The sequence below is a fragment of the Dufourea novaeangliae genome, unplaced genomic scaffold (genome assembly GCF_001272555.1).
Source record: "Dufourea novaeangliae isolate 0120121106 unplaced genomic scaffold, ASM127255v1 scaffold162, whole genome shotgun sequence".
Taxonomy (NCBI): Eukaryota; Metazoa; Arthropoda; class Insecta; order Hymenoptera; family Halictidae; genus Dufourea; species Dufourea novaeangliae.
This window is the reverse complement of record NW_015374046.1, coordinates 2,224,382-2,240,175: the sequence shown is the minus strand read 5'-3', so window position 1 is coordinate 2,240,175 and position 15,794 is coordinate 2,224,382. Positions and strand designations below refer to the sequence as shown.

Below are 15,794 nucleotides of genomic sequence, written 5' to 3'. Positions count from 1 at the left end.
TACGAGTATTGCTGAAAATGCTCCCTCCACCCATTGTCAGATGGAGTTCTGCTCAATGAATTCAGGAAACACGAATGAGGGGGAGTTAAAAAATTTATACGCTTCTCAGTTGTACTATGAATTATGTTCCACTCTGTATATCTTTGTTAGCCCATTTTATAACTCAAAGGTATTTTATAAGAACTGGTTACTTTATATAAAAATCAAATCGTTTTATCATGAGTAACTTTCTTATGTTACAAATTAATTCGTTCATGTAACATTTTGTACATGAATCTGTATAGATATTTATAAGATAAACTATTTATAAAAGAGTCATATATTGACTATCATTCAAACTATATAGTATCAGTACAGGTCGTAATTTTTCTTTTCTCGCTTCTCGTATTTCTTCGCATATTTGTTTTATGTACTTTTTATGCCTCGCGTGTCTAAAAAGAGAAAGAAATTTCCTATATTAAAAAATTACAGTTGAGTAATTCGTGGTTATAGTAAGCGTAAAAAGTATTAAAATTATATAAAACGCTTGATTACTTTAGTAAATAAATATTATATACTTACTTATCAATAATGATCTGTATGCTTTTAATAAAATCCTGATCTTCTTCATCGATTTCTAAAAAACTTATAATGGTTCTTATTACACTCATTTCTAAGAACACTGCAAAAATTTCTATTGGAATTTTGTGTGCAATTCTCTGAAAATATGTAGACATCTGTGCAAAAATAGAATTCTTCAAACTTCTTCTGGAACTACCAGAAAGTTTATCTCTTTCAGATAAAATAAAATTAATATTAATGTTGACTGGATTATTATTACTTAAGAAATTTTCATTTGCCGCTGTTTTACTTTCCGATCTATTCAGGATGGGTATAGATGTGTCTAGTCTTTGGAGAAACTCTCCAACTTCTTGATTGGCTATTTTCTTTTCTTGAAATCTATCCCGTTCCCAACTGTGAATTCTCACACTTCCTTTTTCGCCAGGTTTTAAAATAACAACATAATTGATCGAACGGTCTGTGCAATGTTCGAGAATTTCCTCGACGAATGACAAATCCAAAACTGTAACTTTTAGTCCAAAACTCCAAAATTCTTTCAAAACATCTATCATTTCTTTTTCTCGACTAGGATTGCTCAAACAAGAAATGGCAACATCAATTCCGTATTTAATTTCCGAGGATTCTGATGTTTCCAAGACAGCAGAAACAAGTTTCTCTAAGGAGATACTAATTCCAGCTCCGTATTGTTTAGTTTCTGTGCTGGCCATTCCTGTACGTTCGAGAATTTTCCTAAAAGACGCTAGCATTCTGTCGTAACGACCACCCGCAGCTATTACTTCTTCTCCGCATTTTCTTCTACGGCGTTTAACTTCACAAGTTATTTGATAAATTGCGCCACTGTGTTGATTTATATTATGTACCAGAAGGGGTACCACTACTACTGCCCACTGAAAAGTTTTCGTTATATTTTTTAATAATATTGTTAAATTATTAAATTATAAATTAAAAGAAACAGTAACATGATAGGAGCTACTAAAAAATCATATTTCGCAAGAAATCATTTCCTTATTATTCTATGAATTAATAATTTATACGATTGAAATATAAAATTAAGTTGACAAAATTAAGGAAACGTCCTATATCCTTGAATCAACTCATTATTATGATAATTAAAGGAAATCTTGATCTGTGCTAAATGTTTTGGGTTGCAACTACTTCTATAGTAAAGCTTACCTTCACACCTAACGCTTCAATATTCTCCATTACAGTTTCCATTTCTTTTAGCCCTTCTTTAGCCAGTGTAGCAGCATCTCCTTTTCTTTTCGTTATAGTTTTTAATACACTATGAATCTTAGTAATAGAACTTTCAGTCTCAAATAAATTGAATAATGTTCCCATGGCCTGATCAGTCAAACAAAGACTTATTAAATGTGTTTGGATTTGAAATCTTGAAAATTTTCCATCACGTGCGTCTCGAAGGATTGAATAAATATCTTGATACTTTTCTTGATCAATTCCACAGTACATTAACACAGCTTTTAGCAAAGAAGTGTGATTCAAGCGAATGGTGAAATTCCGTTCTTGTAACTGTGGTAATTCGTTGATTACCTCCCAAACAATATATATTAATTCAGCTTCCATTAGTAAATTATTGGAGGTAGGACTAATTATGTCAAATGCACATTCATAAAGTTCTCGGGGATGGAAACCTCCAACCTGTAGAATTTAACACTTATTAATTATAAACAAAAAATAATATTATATTTCTTAAAAGAAACAAAGAAAAAATATTATAACTTAATTTGTATTATAAACTTAAATTGTATTGCAGTCAGTGTATGAGATTAATATATGATTTCAAATATCATAGATTCTATTATACCAAAAATAAAGGTAAATAAATAAAATCATTTTAAATATATTGAAGTACTGATAAAGGTATTAACTTAAAGAATAAATACAACTTATTGGTATTTACTCTTATAACTATCAGGTAGTGCAAAGTTAGATGACTAACCAAATTCATCAAGACGATGTGTTACAAGTAACGTCGAGAATAGAATTTTATCTATCTTCATATTCAATAATAAGATTCACTATATATTTTTCTATTGTAAAAAATGAATGTTCTTTAATATATTAATAATATAAAATGTATTTTTATTTACAGTATAAACAGGTACGAATGAATACCTTTTTTTCTCTGAAGACTCTTTCGATAGCATATCTTCTGATATGCAGAACATTATTCCATACTATATACCTTGCAAAAGGAGCACGTAAATCATGGGGGATATACACAATGTTTCCATTACGAGTCATTAATTTTACACTGGAATCTGAAAAACTACAAAACTGACGCGACTTTGGCATCAAAAGCGGCGTTTCTAAATTAACGCCTCCGTGTCTTTGAAAAATTTCAATTACTTTGCACTTTACACTTTCTTGGTATTTTTTCCAAGATAAAAAGTTTATACGGCCCCTACTAGGTAAATTCATATCATATGTAATATCGTCAGCCGGCGTGACTTCTTGCATAAAGCAACAAGAAATTAAATATTTATATGCTTTGCTCTGGTTATTAGACAGGGTGCGTCGGATCATTTCCTGTAATTCTGTTTCTTCGAGTCGTGCAGGAGGTAAATATTCTGAAGAGAGAAGTTCTTGAGCTGTGGGTCGTTGACTAGGGTCGTGGTTTAATAACCACCTGCAATTATTAAACATTTCACTTACTTTATTAAAATTGAATTATGTACAAGTCGATCAAGGAGAGTTACATAACAGTTTTTCTCAATTATTCTTTATAATGTAATCTATGCAAAATTAGAGGCGTTCAAAGAATTATTTTGTACATTTCAAATTGATTTAAAAAATACAGTCAGTTAATGTTTACGCTTTTGTTAGTAATTAAAGAAATTCTAGGCGACAAGAACTCTCAAATAATTTTAAATTGAAGAATGTTTTCTTGTATTTGAATATACTTATGATATTGAAAATGAATACTTTGCAGAACTTTGTGTAAAATAAAGGTACACATATTACAAAGTACTACAATTGAAGAATTATTTTTAAAAACTACACAGAAATTTATGAATACCTTATAAAAATTCTATAAAATTATGTACTATGAATAATAATAAAAAAGTTAATGAATGATTTTTACAGAGGAAAAATATGAAACATATGTATAGGCATACAAAATGAAAAATAGTTTCTACAATATTTACCGTAAGATATGCGTTTGTAGTTTCATATCTGCCTGTTGCATTTCTGGTGGAAGTATGATGTCTTTTGATCGTAGATTTAGTAAAATTTTAATTCGTTCCATTCCTGTTGTTAGTGGTTTATAACACATTTCAAACAATATGACTCCAAGACTGTAAATATCAACCTTTTGGTTGTAAATAGCTTTTGCTGCTTTCGTTGTAAGCTCCGGCGCTACATATAACGCAGTGCCTACTTGTCCTGTTAGAGAACCCACATCTTCGGTGCCAAAACTGATTCCTAGTGAATTACACGTGAAAATACTATCTGAATTATGAAGAAATACAAAAATCTTAAATCTTAATTCTTTAAACACTACATGGAATAAAATACTTTCATGTTTTATAATATAACGGAAATTACTACGATACAATGAAGTTATTTAAAAATATTAACTAATTTGAAACTAGACAACCTGTTTACAGATTAAAGAAAGTAGGCAAATATGGTTCTTTTTTAACTCCGATCGTTATTGGCATATAACGATTATGTACATTAAAATGTTGTTAAACATGTACTGCCACGTATGTACACATTGAAGATTACTATTATTATTCCAAATTAAAAAAAGGAAATCTTAATAATATTAATAATAAAGTAATTCGGTACGATACCGATGACATTCCCTTTTGTTTTTTAAAAATTCAGTATCTACATACGAGCAACAGACTCAACGAATTTGTTATTCATTTGCTTTTACCTTTCTCCATAGTTTGTGATTCTTTGTCAATCTCCATAGTGTGTGCAAACGATGAAAGTATGTTTGTAGTAGCTAGACCAAAGTCTCCAATTTTTACGTGATCGTTGCTATCCAAAAATATATTTACTGGCTTAAGGTCCCTGTGTATCATGCCCTGTTGATGAATATGCGCTAAACCTTCAACGATTTCACGGAATAATCTCCATACTCTTTCTTGGTCTTCATAAAGACCTCCATCGATGGCTGTTCGAAGAGTGCTCTTTTCACAGAACTCCATTTGAATGTACATGAATTGTATTTCTCTCGTTGTTTCCTTCGATTGATTTGTATCTTCATTTTCTTCTTCTTTTATGCTCGATGCAGATTCTTGATAGTTAGAATCCTTTTCGAATTCTATACTATCGGAAGTGTCTATTCTTAACAGATTCCGCATTCTGGAAAATAATTTACGATTATTATTTAAATAACAATATTGCGAAGATCAAACGATTTTTTATATTTATTTAAATAAATAAATTAAAAAATTTAAGTATATACGAGCATTTAAAAAATTTGCCGTTTTTATGATTACGCAAAATGTATTAAAAATTGTTAGAATTAAAGAAACGATTTAAATTGCAATCACTGTTTTACTATTAATTATCATTAAAAGTTGCAAATACTTCACTATACTATTTAAAAATGGTCTGTATTTTATATATCTGACTAACCATAAGTTACATTTCACTGGCTGGATCAGAGTGAGTTTCTATACTTTATTCTATGCATTATAAAGATTTTGTTGTACTTTTAATAATTTCTGTAAATTATTGCAGGTATGTACAAATGTTTGTCCTTTAGTTTTAAAGATTTTGTACATACTAATTAATATTCAGCTAATTAAGAAGACCAGTAATGAGACCAAGTCACACTTACTGAAATAGGAACGTATCATTTTACAAAAGTAGAAATAAACATAAATATCCACGTTGAATACAAATAGTATATTTACCTACTGATTCCGAGTTTCATCATATCGTTGTAATAAAACATTATACTCCATTACAAATTGTAAAACCTGATCTCATATTATTGGTCGGTAGTATATGTATATGAATGAAAGTATCACTATTTTCAATAATCTTCATCAATTATAGGCATATCTTGCAAACGAACAAAATTTGTACACCAAATATTTTTAATTGGATTTTATAAGTTTAACTAAAAGTTGACTCTTCAAAAATGATCGATTTCTTACAAGAACGCACAATCTTCATCGCTGTCCGTATCACTGGATGCATCACTGTTGTCTTCATCGCTATCCGGTGGGAGTGTGGTATTCGTACGGGATTTGTATGAAACATTCCACTCAACGTCGTGCAATGGTGGTGCCAATTTTTCGATATCGTCTGTACCCAAGTGCTAAACAAATCATTTCAAGTTAAATTAATACTTCTTTGTTTTTCGCCTTGTGTCGTTGCAAAGTTTTTTCATAAGTATTTCTGATTAAAAATTATTTTTCTACTTAATAAAGAGAACTAATTTCTTAAGTGTCAAAAATAAAAAGTGATCATAATTTATTGATAACAAAAATTGATTTAAATAATCTATAGTTATTTTTTGAAGATATCGACTTTTAAATTCTCTATAAAAAATTATTTCCGTCTGTTGCATTATTTATTATTTTAAACATGTGGAGGAGAGTATTAAGAAGGCAGTGTATATTTTCTTGTACAAGATATTGCGATTTAAATAGCATAGATTAGCTGATAAAGTATACAAACTGTCTAGTGGTGAATATAAAAGTTATTATCCGTAATTATCATGAGTCTGTACTACATGACATTAATTATTGTAGGAAGTGATATAGTAATAAAATAGCAAAGTAAAATGTATAATAAATGTACCAGATAAAGTAATAAGAATAACATTTACACTAAACAAGTCTCTGTTCTTTTTTTCCAGAGGTGTTTCACGCTCTTCTTCCGTTTCGTCGATTATGGTAGCGCTCTCTATCCAGGAATTATAATACCGCACTACGTTTTCATGATTCATGCGTGATAATAATTTGACTTCTCTAGTGATCTTCTTATTCAGCTGTTTGTTTTTTGGATTAAGCTCGATTCTTTTAATAGCGTAAACACCACCATCCAATTTATTTTTCACTTTAAGCACATCGCCAAACGCACCCTTACCAAGCCATTCAAGCACCTCAAATTCATTTGTAATCCTCGAGTGACCGCCTAAAGGGGGTACGTATTGTCGAATATCTGTGTCGGTTTCCTCAGGCTCTTGACGCTCTTGTTCGTCTCTGCGTGGTATTTTCGGAGGTGACAATGCTCGGGCTAGGGGTGCTTTTATGAAAGTGTGTTCTAACAATTGCTCGGCAGACCAGCGTTTTCGTTCATCGTTGATAAGGCACTTTTGTAAGAAATCCTGGAAATCCGGCTAAAACATTGATATAAATTTAGTAACTTAAAATGAACGTTCTTTTAAATAGTAACACATTTGACAAAATCTACGTTGAATATTTCATTTTCAATCGTTTGCCGACGAATACCACCAAATAAACAACATTAAATATTTCTTCTATAAAAAATATACAATTTTCCGTTATCAATATTTCAGCTTCTATTCTTCACAGTATTTTACGCATTGAAAATATAAAATGGAGACTAATGAAGATGAGTTAAAAATCAGAATTATTTCAGTATTATATCTTTATAGGTAACCGAATCCCTTTATACATCAGCTAAATGGTTGACAAAAAATTCTGCTTTATTTACAGATATTAAAATGGGCTTGATTATTCAACATACATACTTCATTAAGCATATTGAAAACTCTTCTAAGCGTATAAACATATGAACCTCACTTTAGAAAAATATTAGTTACTTTATAAAGTGATCTGTACAATAGAAATTTCAATTACAACAAACACATAAATACCTGATTAATAACTGTTGGATCGATTTTATCTCCAGAAGCAATAACTCCATTTAATAAGGAAAACATAAGAACACCAAAGCGATAAATATCTGCTTTCTTTCCACCTCTTCCTTGGACGCTGGGAAAATCTTGTTCAGGTTTCACTATTGTACATGTCTGATAAATATCAGATAATCGTTTATTAAGTGAATAATCCGACAGCTTAACCGTCCCTGTGCGATCAATGTAGATACTTGTGTCACGTAAGTCTTTGTGAACAACGTTATTGTCATGGAGGTATTTTAAAGCAGACAAGATTCCATTCGCCAGATATCGAAGAAAGTCAATATCCACAGGGATGTTCTCCAACAAGAAGAACGAACAGCTAGTACCTATCTAACATTGAATGGTTGACGCTCAAAATTCTCTTTTTCGTTTTTACGAAAAGTTTAACATAAGTAACGTAATTAGAAGAAATTTAATATAAATAACGTTAATACAACATTGCCCTGTTATGTGTCGTACTGTCTACTTTGTTAACCCACCGGCAGGCGTGTACGACGTGCACTCAGTACACGAAGATCTGTTTATAGGAAAAAAAAACCGTTTTACCGTGTTGGATTGTACCCAGCATCTTTACGTACTCTTCCAAAGGATATTTTTACATCATATTACATATCGCTCAAGTTCGACATTCAAATTCCAATCGATTATTTCAAATACGATTTGTTTTTTAATTTCTTTCCAAAAAAGATCTTAACTTATTTATCAGGTATACAGACAGTGAGCGAAGCAAATAATAAATTTATTATTTTATAGTTAGGTTTCGGGTTATCGTTTCGTACGTTCTCTTCAATAGCAAATTGACGAATTATATAAACTTTGGCGTTTCGGAAGGGTGACACATAAAGTGAATTTCGACGATTCTTAGGAACCAATATAAAAATCGTCTTGCACTTGACTAAAGATTAGGAAGGTTGCGTGAGAAATACTATTTATGAAAAATGTCAAAAATACATTCAGGAGTTTGACTAAATCATTTCGAAGTTATTACTCAACATAGAAGTGAATTTCTAATGTTCGATATTCGAGTCAAGGTTCATTATTACTTTAAGACTAAATAGAATTTATTCAACTAATGGATCTAAAGATAAATATTTATTTCATACTGTTCAAATAATACCCAATTCTGATTACACTGTCAGACGAATTAAACGCAAATTATACACTGGGAGATTCTTATAGAGTTTCTCATCCAGATCACGAATCCGGAAGGAAAATGTCTCCACCTCCTTCAGTTCTTGAAAAACATGAGTTTTTGTAAAAACGAACGATTTTGGGCAAAAATGACGTATTACATGAAAACTAAAAGCGCTAGAATTATTTGAGTTTTATGCAAACTTATGAAAGATAGATTACATACTTGAATTCAGTTTTTTCGGACCACGGTCAACCGCGGATATTGAATCCGCGGATACAGGAGTCCTACTGTATATGAAAATTACGTATTTGAAGTATATTATATCTCTGAATGAATATTTTGTAAAAATTTGACAGTTAAATCAAAAGATCAAAATATTAATTCTTCGTATACGGAGTACACGCACTACAGTAAATCCTCGATGAGTGTTCGAAAGCACCTCGGTACTAACAAGGAGAGGTCCCCAGGTGTAACGGTGACTTTTTAATGAGGTTTAACACAGCGATAGAGCTCGGAATTCTGAAGTCAATGATTATTTGTTTCAGCCGCATATGGCCATTAGTTTATGAAATATTTAATGTTCAGTATCGAGGAGCCTTCGAACACTAATCGAGGATTTACTGTACTATGCTCGCGCGACTCTGATGTGCACGCTCGGTGGCGGGTTAATTGTTACGTCGTTATCCTTACTACCATTGTAGTATACATTGTGGTAAGTAAGCCAGAAACTGATAATTGAAATCAATTTTTAGATTACCTATTTTTCTCGGTAGCTATCGTGATATGATCTCTACTCTGTGGCAATTAGTAAGGTATTACAGTATTCTCATTATTATGCAAAGATAACTAATATTAGAAATATTACTGTTTCTATTTATTACAAATTGCAACTTTTGCAAGTAAAAGCACAACAATGCTACTTTCTATTCCTTGGAAAATTTCAGTACGAACTTACCACAAATTCTTGGAGGATATAAACAAGTGCATCGTCGCCATCTTGCAGGTATTTCATGTTCAGATACTGCACAAGGTTCGGATGGTGTAATTTATGCAAATGATTTATTTCTTGCTCGAGGCTTCCTATTTGTTTGGTAATGTGCTGCACATTGTTTTCATCGATTGTGTTATTTATTTTGAACGTCCATTCGCTAATTGCGAACAATTCACCAGTTGTCATATCCACACCCGCGTAAACAACTGACCCTTTAGTACTGTGACCCATACATTTTCCTCTATACACTTGACGTTCGTCTGTAAAAAACAGACATTGTAAATGTCAGTTTGAACTTTAATCAATTATTTATGTTCCACTAAAACAGTTTAAGTGATCTAAAAATTTAAGTCTTATTACTAATTTCACTTGTATGCAAAAGTTGCCCTATTAATTGTCGATAAATACACTGTGAATATAAAATTATTATACAAAAACAGTTGCTCCATCTACTGTTACAACTGCAGTATTATTTTCTTTCGATTGTGATTATCAGACTAAATAATGCGTTAAAGTAATACTGAAAGTGATTAGTTTTCGAAAGCATTTGAATTGTGGAAACTGGTAAGAAATTATATTGTTTGTGACCTACTATGTTATGTCTACAGTGCGTTAGATTGGTTGAAAGGGAAGTTACAAAACATACACGGATATTCTGCATCTTCATACTGAGAAAAAGTTTTGCATAATATAACACTTCTATATTATATTTTTTATATTACAGAGATGTAATGAATGAAAATTCAATCTTATATTTTCTTTTCTTTAAACCATCTTCTGTTGAATCAACATATGTTCAATATTTACAATGAAGTAAAGTCACAGGTAAAAATGGATGTATTTCAAAAATAAAAAGTTTGTAGACTTATATTTATTAGCATTACTTTTGTAACGTCTGAGTAATAAATATATCTGTAAATTTTGTAAATTTCCTGAGGCTCCTTATAAAAACTATTTTAAGTTTGTTTAAGCAAATATTTTTTCTGTTAGTTTTGCAAATAATTTCAATTTTCACTATTCTTTGGTGTAGTTACAATACTGTTGTAACAGATATATCTTTCTGAATAAATACAGAAGCTTCAGAAATAATTTAGAATGCATTAGTGATAGTTGTATATATTTACGTACAATATTTTAGCAACAGAATGAAATCATGAATACATCTTTTTATTTAACTTTGAATTTGAATCTTTTGTTTAAATAAAATGTAGCAAATAATCATTATAAATTGTACACCTTTAGTATGATCGAAGTGCAGTAATTTCGTGCCCTTATGCTCGCATAAGAAACCATCAGAACTTTCCGAACTACTAGCGCATCTCCTTCGAGAATAAGTCCGTGATCTCTCTTGCGGAGATGACGGTATTGATTGGGATGGATTGTCTGATCGATTATTACACAAGCGAATAGATTCTTTTCGGTTACGAATTTCAGCTTTTAGAGCTTCTTGTCTTTTTTGAATTTCATCCTGCAATACCTGCAATTTTTCTTTTATTATTGATCAAATTTTGCAAATCATGCGTATATATTTTCGAAATATACGTGGAGTCACAACTTCAATTAACTTTGCTGGGTAAAAATCATAATTAAGGTATAAATGAAAATTAAAGTCTCTAAAAACTTCAGTCTACAATTATCAAAGCATAAACTGGCGATTTAGTTGCCGTTTAAATAATATTAGTTATACTGTAAATTGTATTTTTTAACCTGTCTCTCTTTATCTTCTTTCAGCTGTTTTTCCACCATTTCAAGTTCAATTTTTTCTTGACGCCTTGAAACCATTTCTTCATAAAAGCTGCTATAACGTGGCTTGTTGTTTTCGTGCAGATATTTCTGTACATGTTGGGCTAATTCAAAGATCATTACTTCTCCTCGTAATCGTGTGGTGAGATCCACTAATGCGGAATATAATACTGCAACCTGTTCATTTGATAATCCTCTACTGTTCTTGAGTTCTATATTTGGGACTCTGTAATTTACGAAATAAACATAAAAGAGGTTTCCAACACGTTTCTTGTCCTACAATAATGTTGAATGTAACTGTGTGTCTTGATTTTTTTGATGAAATACTATACACGACGATTGTCAAATTCATATTTGTATATTAAGAGATGAATGTAGAGAAAGAAAGAAAGTTGCTACATAAGCGTGTAGTATTCACGTGTGGTCTTTTATTTAAAAAATCTTTTTCAATAAATTAAATAACATATTCAAAATTTTCAGTAAACATAATAGGAAAGTGTAATTGCGAAGGAAAAGAACTGCAAAAAGGTACTTACTCATTAGGATACTTATCGCTACAAGCAACGTGTAAATCAATTTGCGCGTATACTTCAGCCGGACCTGACATGCCTCTTTGGGGTATTAAAGTTACCGAGATATCTAACGGCTGCCATCTCCGTTTATTTTTTCCACGCCGTAAATCACGGAGTTCATCTCCAAAAATACTCTGCATAACAAAAAACATTGTTTTTCGTTTTCTAACTATAAAATTATTTAGTAATTTACGTTACAAAAATTTTATGCAATAAGTATTATAAGCTAATTTTTTTAATTCGAACGCTTTAAATGCTTTCCAAAAACGTATTTATGAACAGAAATTTTCAGTAAATATCGAAATGGAAATACAACAATAGTAGCTCGACATTTATAATTCTGAACTCGAAGAAAAAAGTTTGATAAAACTTACGAATACCGAAGAACAGGAAATTTATTATTAAAATATGAATGACCATAGAATCTAGCACGTAAACATTGACGAAGGTAACACTCCTAATTTAATGGTGAAAGCAATTTATCGATTTCGAATACACTCTCGGAACATAATTATACAAAAATCGACCGTTTACATATAATCATACATAAATTTATCATGTAACCAAATATTCTCTAAAATAATGTTATAGTGTCAATTATTAACAATTTTGTGACTACCAAATTTTATGAACCGTTTGCAAAAAATTGTTCCTAATAACTCAGTTGATATAAAAAAGGACAGTTCATAGGTATTAATTAAAAAGTAATTCTTTCAAAAATGTTCGACACGTATTTTTTTTCTTGAGCAAACGTCCATATCATAAAGAAAACAGTCCTTGATGTAGTATTTGTCTTGCATTGGAAAATATTGCAACAAGAGATAACGGTAAAATTGTAAAATTGTATCTTTGGACAGTGAATGTAATCAAATGAAATATAGTATATATTTTTTTAAATATAATAAAATACACTTTTACTACAGTGCAAAAAATGGAGATTTCATTTTATCCATATTTTATATTCTGTATTTACATGCATAATTTAAGTAAAAATAGATCAGGATTTTACTAAAACTTATCATTTTCAATTATTTTTTTAACGTGTTCAAATCATAATGTCGATAAAAAATACATTTATAAAATATCTTTATAAAAACTAATGTTTACAATAGTATCACATGAAGTTAAAACGGTAAGTATTTGATATTTGTTCATTACATAGAATCAGTGGTTGGCCTTAGTTTTCGAGATATTCGCAAAAAACTTTCGGTACCACTACAGTGAAGGTAAAACTGTTGCTTAGGGAACCCAACTCATATGTTGTTAACGTCACCCTCCTGAGCCACCTTAAGCAGGATCTAGCCATCAATCGTTGTTTGTTAAAAAGTTATTAACAAAAAAAGATTTGTCTGTGTATTCGCCCCGGCAATAAGTAGAAACAGAGTGTACTGAACAGACGCGTTAGCCATGTCACCACCAAAGTGGTACCAGGAGATTTTGTGAATATTTCGGAAACTAGGACCATCCGCCGATTATATGTAAGCAAAAAGTTGTTCAGAATCATGCCCCTGACAACATATTCAAAAATCATTGCAATCATTCTATGTTGGTACATCAAATAAGCCTCCACGTACTTATTCTTTATGAAACTTTTATAATCTTTTGAAGAATATCAGAAAACTGTTATTAATATGTGTGTTTTTCCCTAGTTGATATTACGTCAAATGTATATTACTGTTTATAACTACATGTTGCCGTATTGGGCCTCTAAGGAGGGATGCTGAATAGCTAAATTGAACATCGTACATACAGTAAGCAAAATTTCTATAAGAACACTATGATTTACTAAGAAAAATTAATGTATTCCATAAATTTTTACTAGCCTTACAAACACTACAATGTCTTTATTATGGCACGGATTCTGTAAACAAACTCTGAGTCTTCTGTTGGTTGTTTATAAAAACAATCACTCGCAGGCCGAAGTCAGTGCGTAATTTCTATAAGAACGGTTACATATATTTAGTTCTGTCTCAACATTTGTACAAGAAATATTTGAGAGAGTCAGTGTTTTCAGTGTTATAATATCGTAGTTGTTAAATATGTACAGTAATATTTTAAACAATTCCTCTTAAACGAAAATGACACGAGGAAAAGTTTTAACATCGAAAAAACAAGCAAAAACGGCAGCACATCGCGATGCAAGCTTATCTATCTGGGAGATCTCTATGAAAATGAATAGATCCATTACTTGCATTCACAATTATTTAAAAATACATGAAAAGTACAGTAAAAACCACTATACAAGTGGTAATGCTAAATTAACAAGACGTGACCGTTCACGAATATTTAAAGAAATTACTACTGGAAATAAAACTACAGTAAAATGACAAGAACTTTGGATTTCCCGGTGACCACATGACGTCTGCAACAAATATTGCAGCAAGATAAAAGATTGAAGTGGACGAAAAAATCGTTGAAACCACCTCTTACGCAGGAGCATAAAAGAACAAGATTGGAATTCGCATGAAACCACATGACCTGGCATGAGAAATGGAAAAATGTAATATTTTCTAATGAGAAAAAAATTTATTTGGACGGTTTGGATTTTTTATTAGAAACAGTAGGTACCTATTCTTATAAAAATTTCGTCCACTGTAGTAGGATTAAAGTGGTAAGTTCACATGTGATTTCCGTAGCTCACAACATTCTCCAACTAGTCATCAATCTTTTTTAATGCCAATTGAGGATTTACTTTCTGATTATCAGTTAATGAAGATGGTAAACAAGACACATCGAAAGTAAATAAAATGGAGCACTATAATAGTGAATGACCCATCGGATAACTGTCGGTATTTCGTAATTATGTGTCGACCGAAACGGCGAATTTTCCAATTCGCTATTAGCGGAATTTTCGCGATCAAAATAAAACCAAAACATTTTACATATGTTAATTTTATGTAACTTCGAAAATTGTTTATAAACTTTCTATTGAATTTTAGATTAAACCAGGAAAGGAACATTACTTTTTTATAACTTATGTAAAGGTGTAGTGGAAAGTCAAAAATAATTTTAATACAGTTGAACAGAGTTTTTATGTTAGTTTAAGTTTAAAACTAATATAAGATTCTTCATAGAGGAAATAAAATTCTACTTAATTTCCATTTTTGTAAATTACTTCCTCAAAATATGAATTTGTGTAAATAGCATAATGCTATAGTATTTACTCTTGTAACAATAATTTAAGAATGTACACTAATATCTAACCATCTACGAGACCTATATGGTTAAGTGTATATACATATATATAAATACATATATAGATTAAGCAAGTGTAACCACTGAATTTTTATATTTTTATATTAATATAGTTCAACAATTGTAATAAAAACTATAATGTTTGTTCCAAGTAATAACATAAAAAATTTCAACATTTCAGTAATGGAAAATTTATTTATCACACTTTGTACAAGTAAATAAATATATTGCTTGGAATATTTCAATAGACAGGTTAAACTCATAAAACAAAATAGTAACTATATCTGCATTTTAATGTCTATAATATAATTTTTATAAATTTTTGAACTCACCTTCAAGACCTCGATTTCGTTTTCCTGTCGATCTTTACAAGATTCACAGGACATATTTCTCCTAATGCATTATATCTTCATTGTCTAACCTCAACAAACACCAATATATAGCTTCGGATAACTGCGTTTAACTCATTATTTGACACTTAACCTTACGTTTTATCAATCCATCGATGATTTAGAATTCCAATTTACACAACTATTTCACTATCTTCAAAGTTTTGCACATGATAATCAATTAAGGATATTTAATTTTGTGTATTAAGATTAATTTCACAAGTTTATTATTTAATTCCATAATTTATGAAGTCGTAAATAATACTCGAGGCTAATATTATTTTTTTAATTATTTATACAAGTGTTTGCCTAAATAAAGCTTTTTATATGT

The 15,794-nt window shown here is 30.5% G+C and overlaps 1 protein-coding gene across 1 annotated transcript; it reads right to left on the bottom strand.

Annotated features, from left to right (window-relative positions):
* Positions 1–304: 304 nt before the first annotated feature.
* Positions 305–15,516, bottom strand: LOC107189790 (eukaryotic translation initiation factor 2-alpha kinase 4). The gene is made up of 14 exons (XM_015578431.1): positions 15,407–15,516; positions 11,844–12,013; positions 11,272–11,533; positions 10,801–11,041; positions 9,529–9,824; positions 7,394–7,768; positions 6,380–6,892; positions 5,703–5,866; positions 4,466–4,899; positions 3,729–4,005; positions 2,695–3,208; positions 1,735–2,217; positions 562–1,448; positions 305–431 (listed from the first exon to the last, which is right to left on the bottom strand). Exons 1-14 carry the CDS (start codon positions 15,458–15,460, stop codon positions 305–307), a joined length of 4,797 nt encoding a protein of 1,598 aa, XP_015433917.1. The 5' UTR covers positions 15,461–15,516.
* Positions 15,517–15,794: the final 278 nt, after the last annotated feature.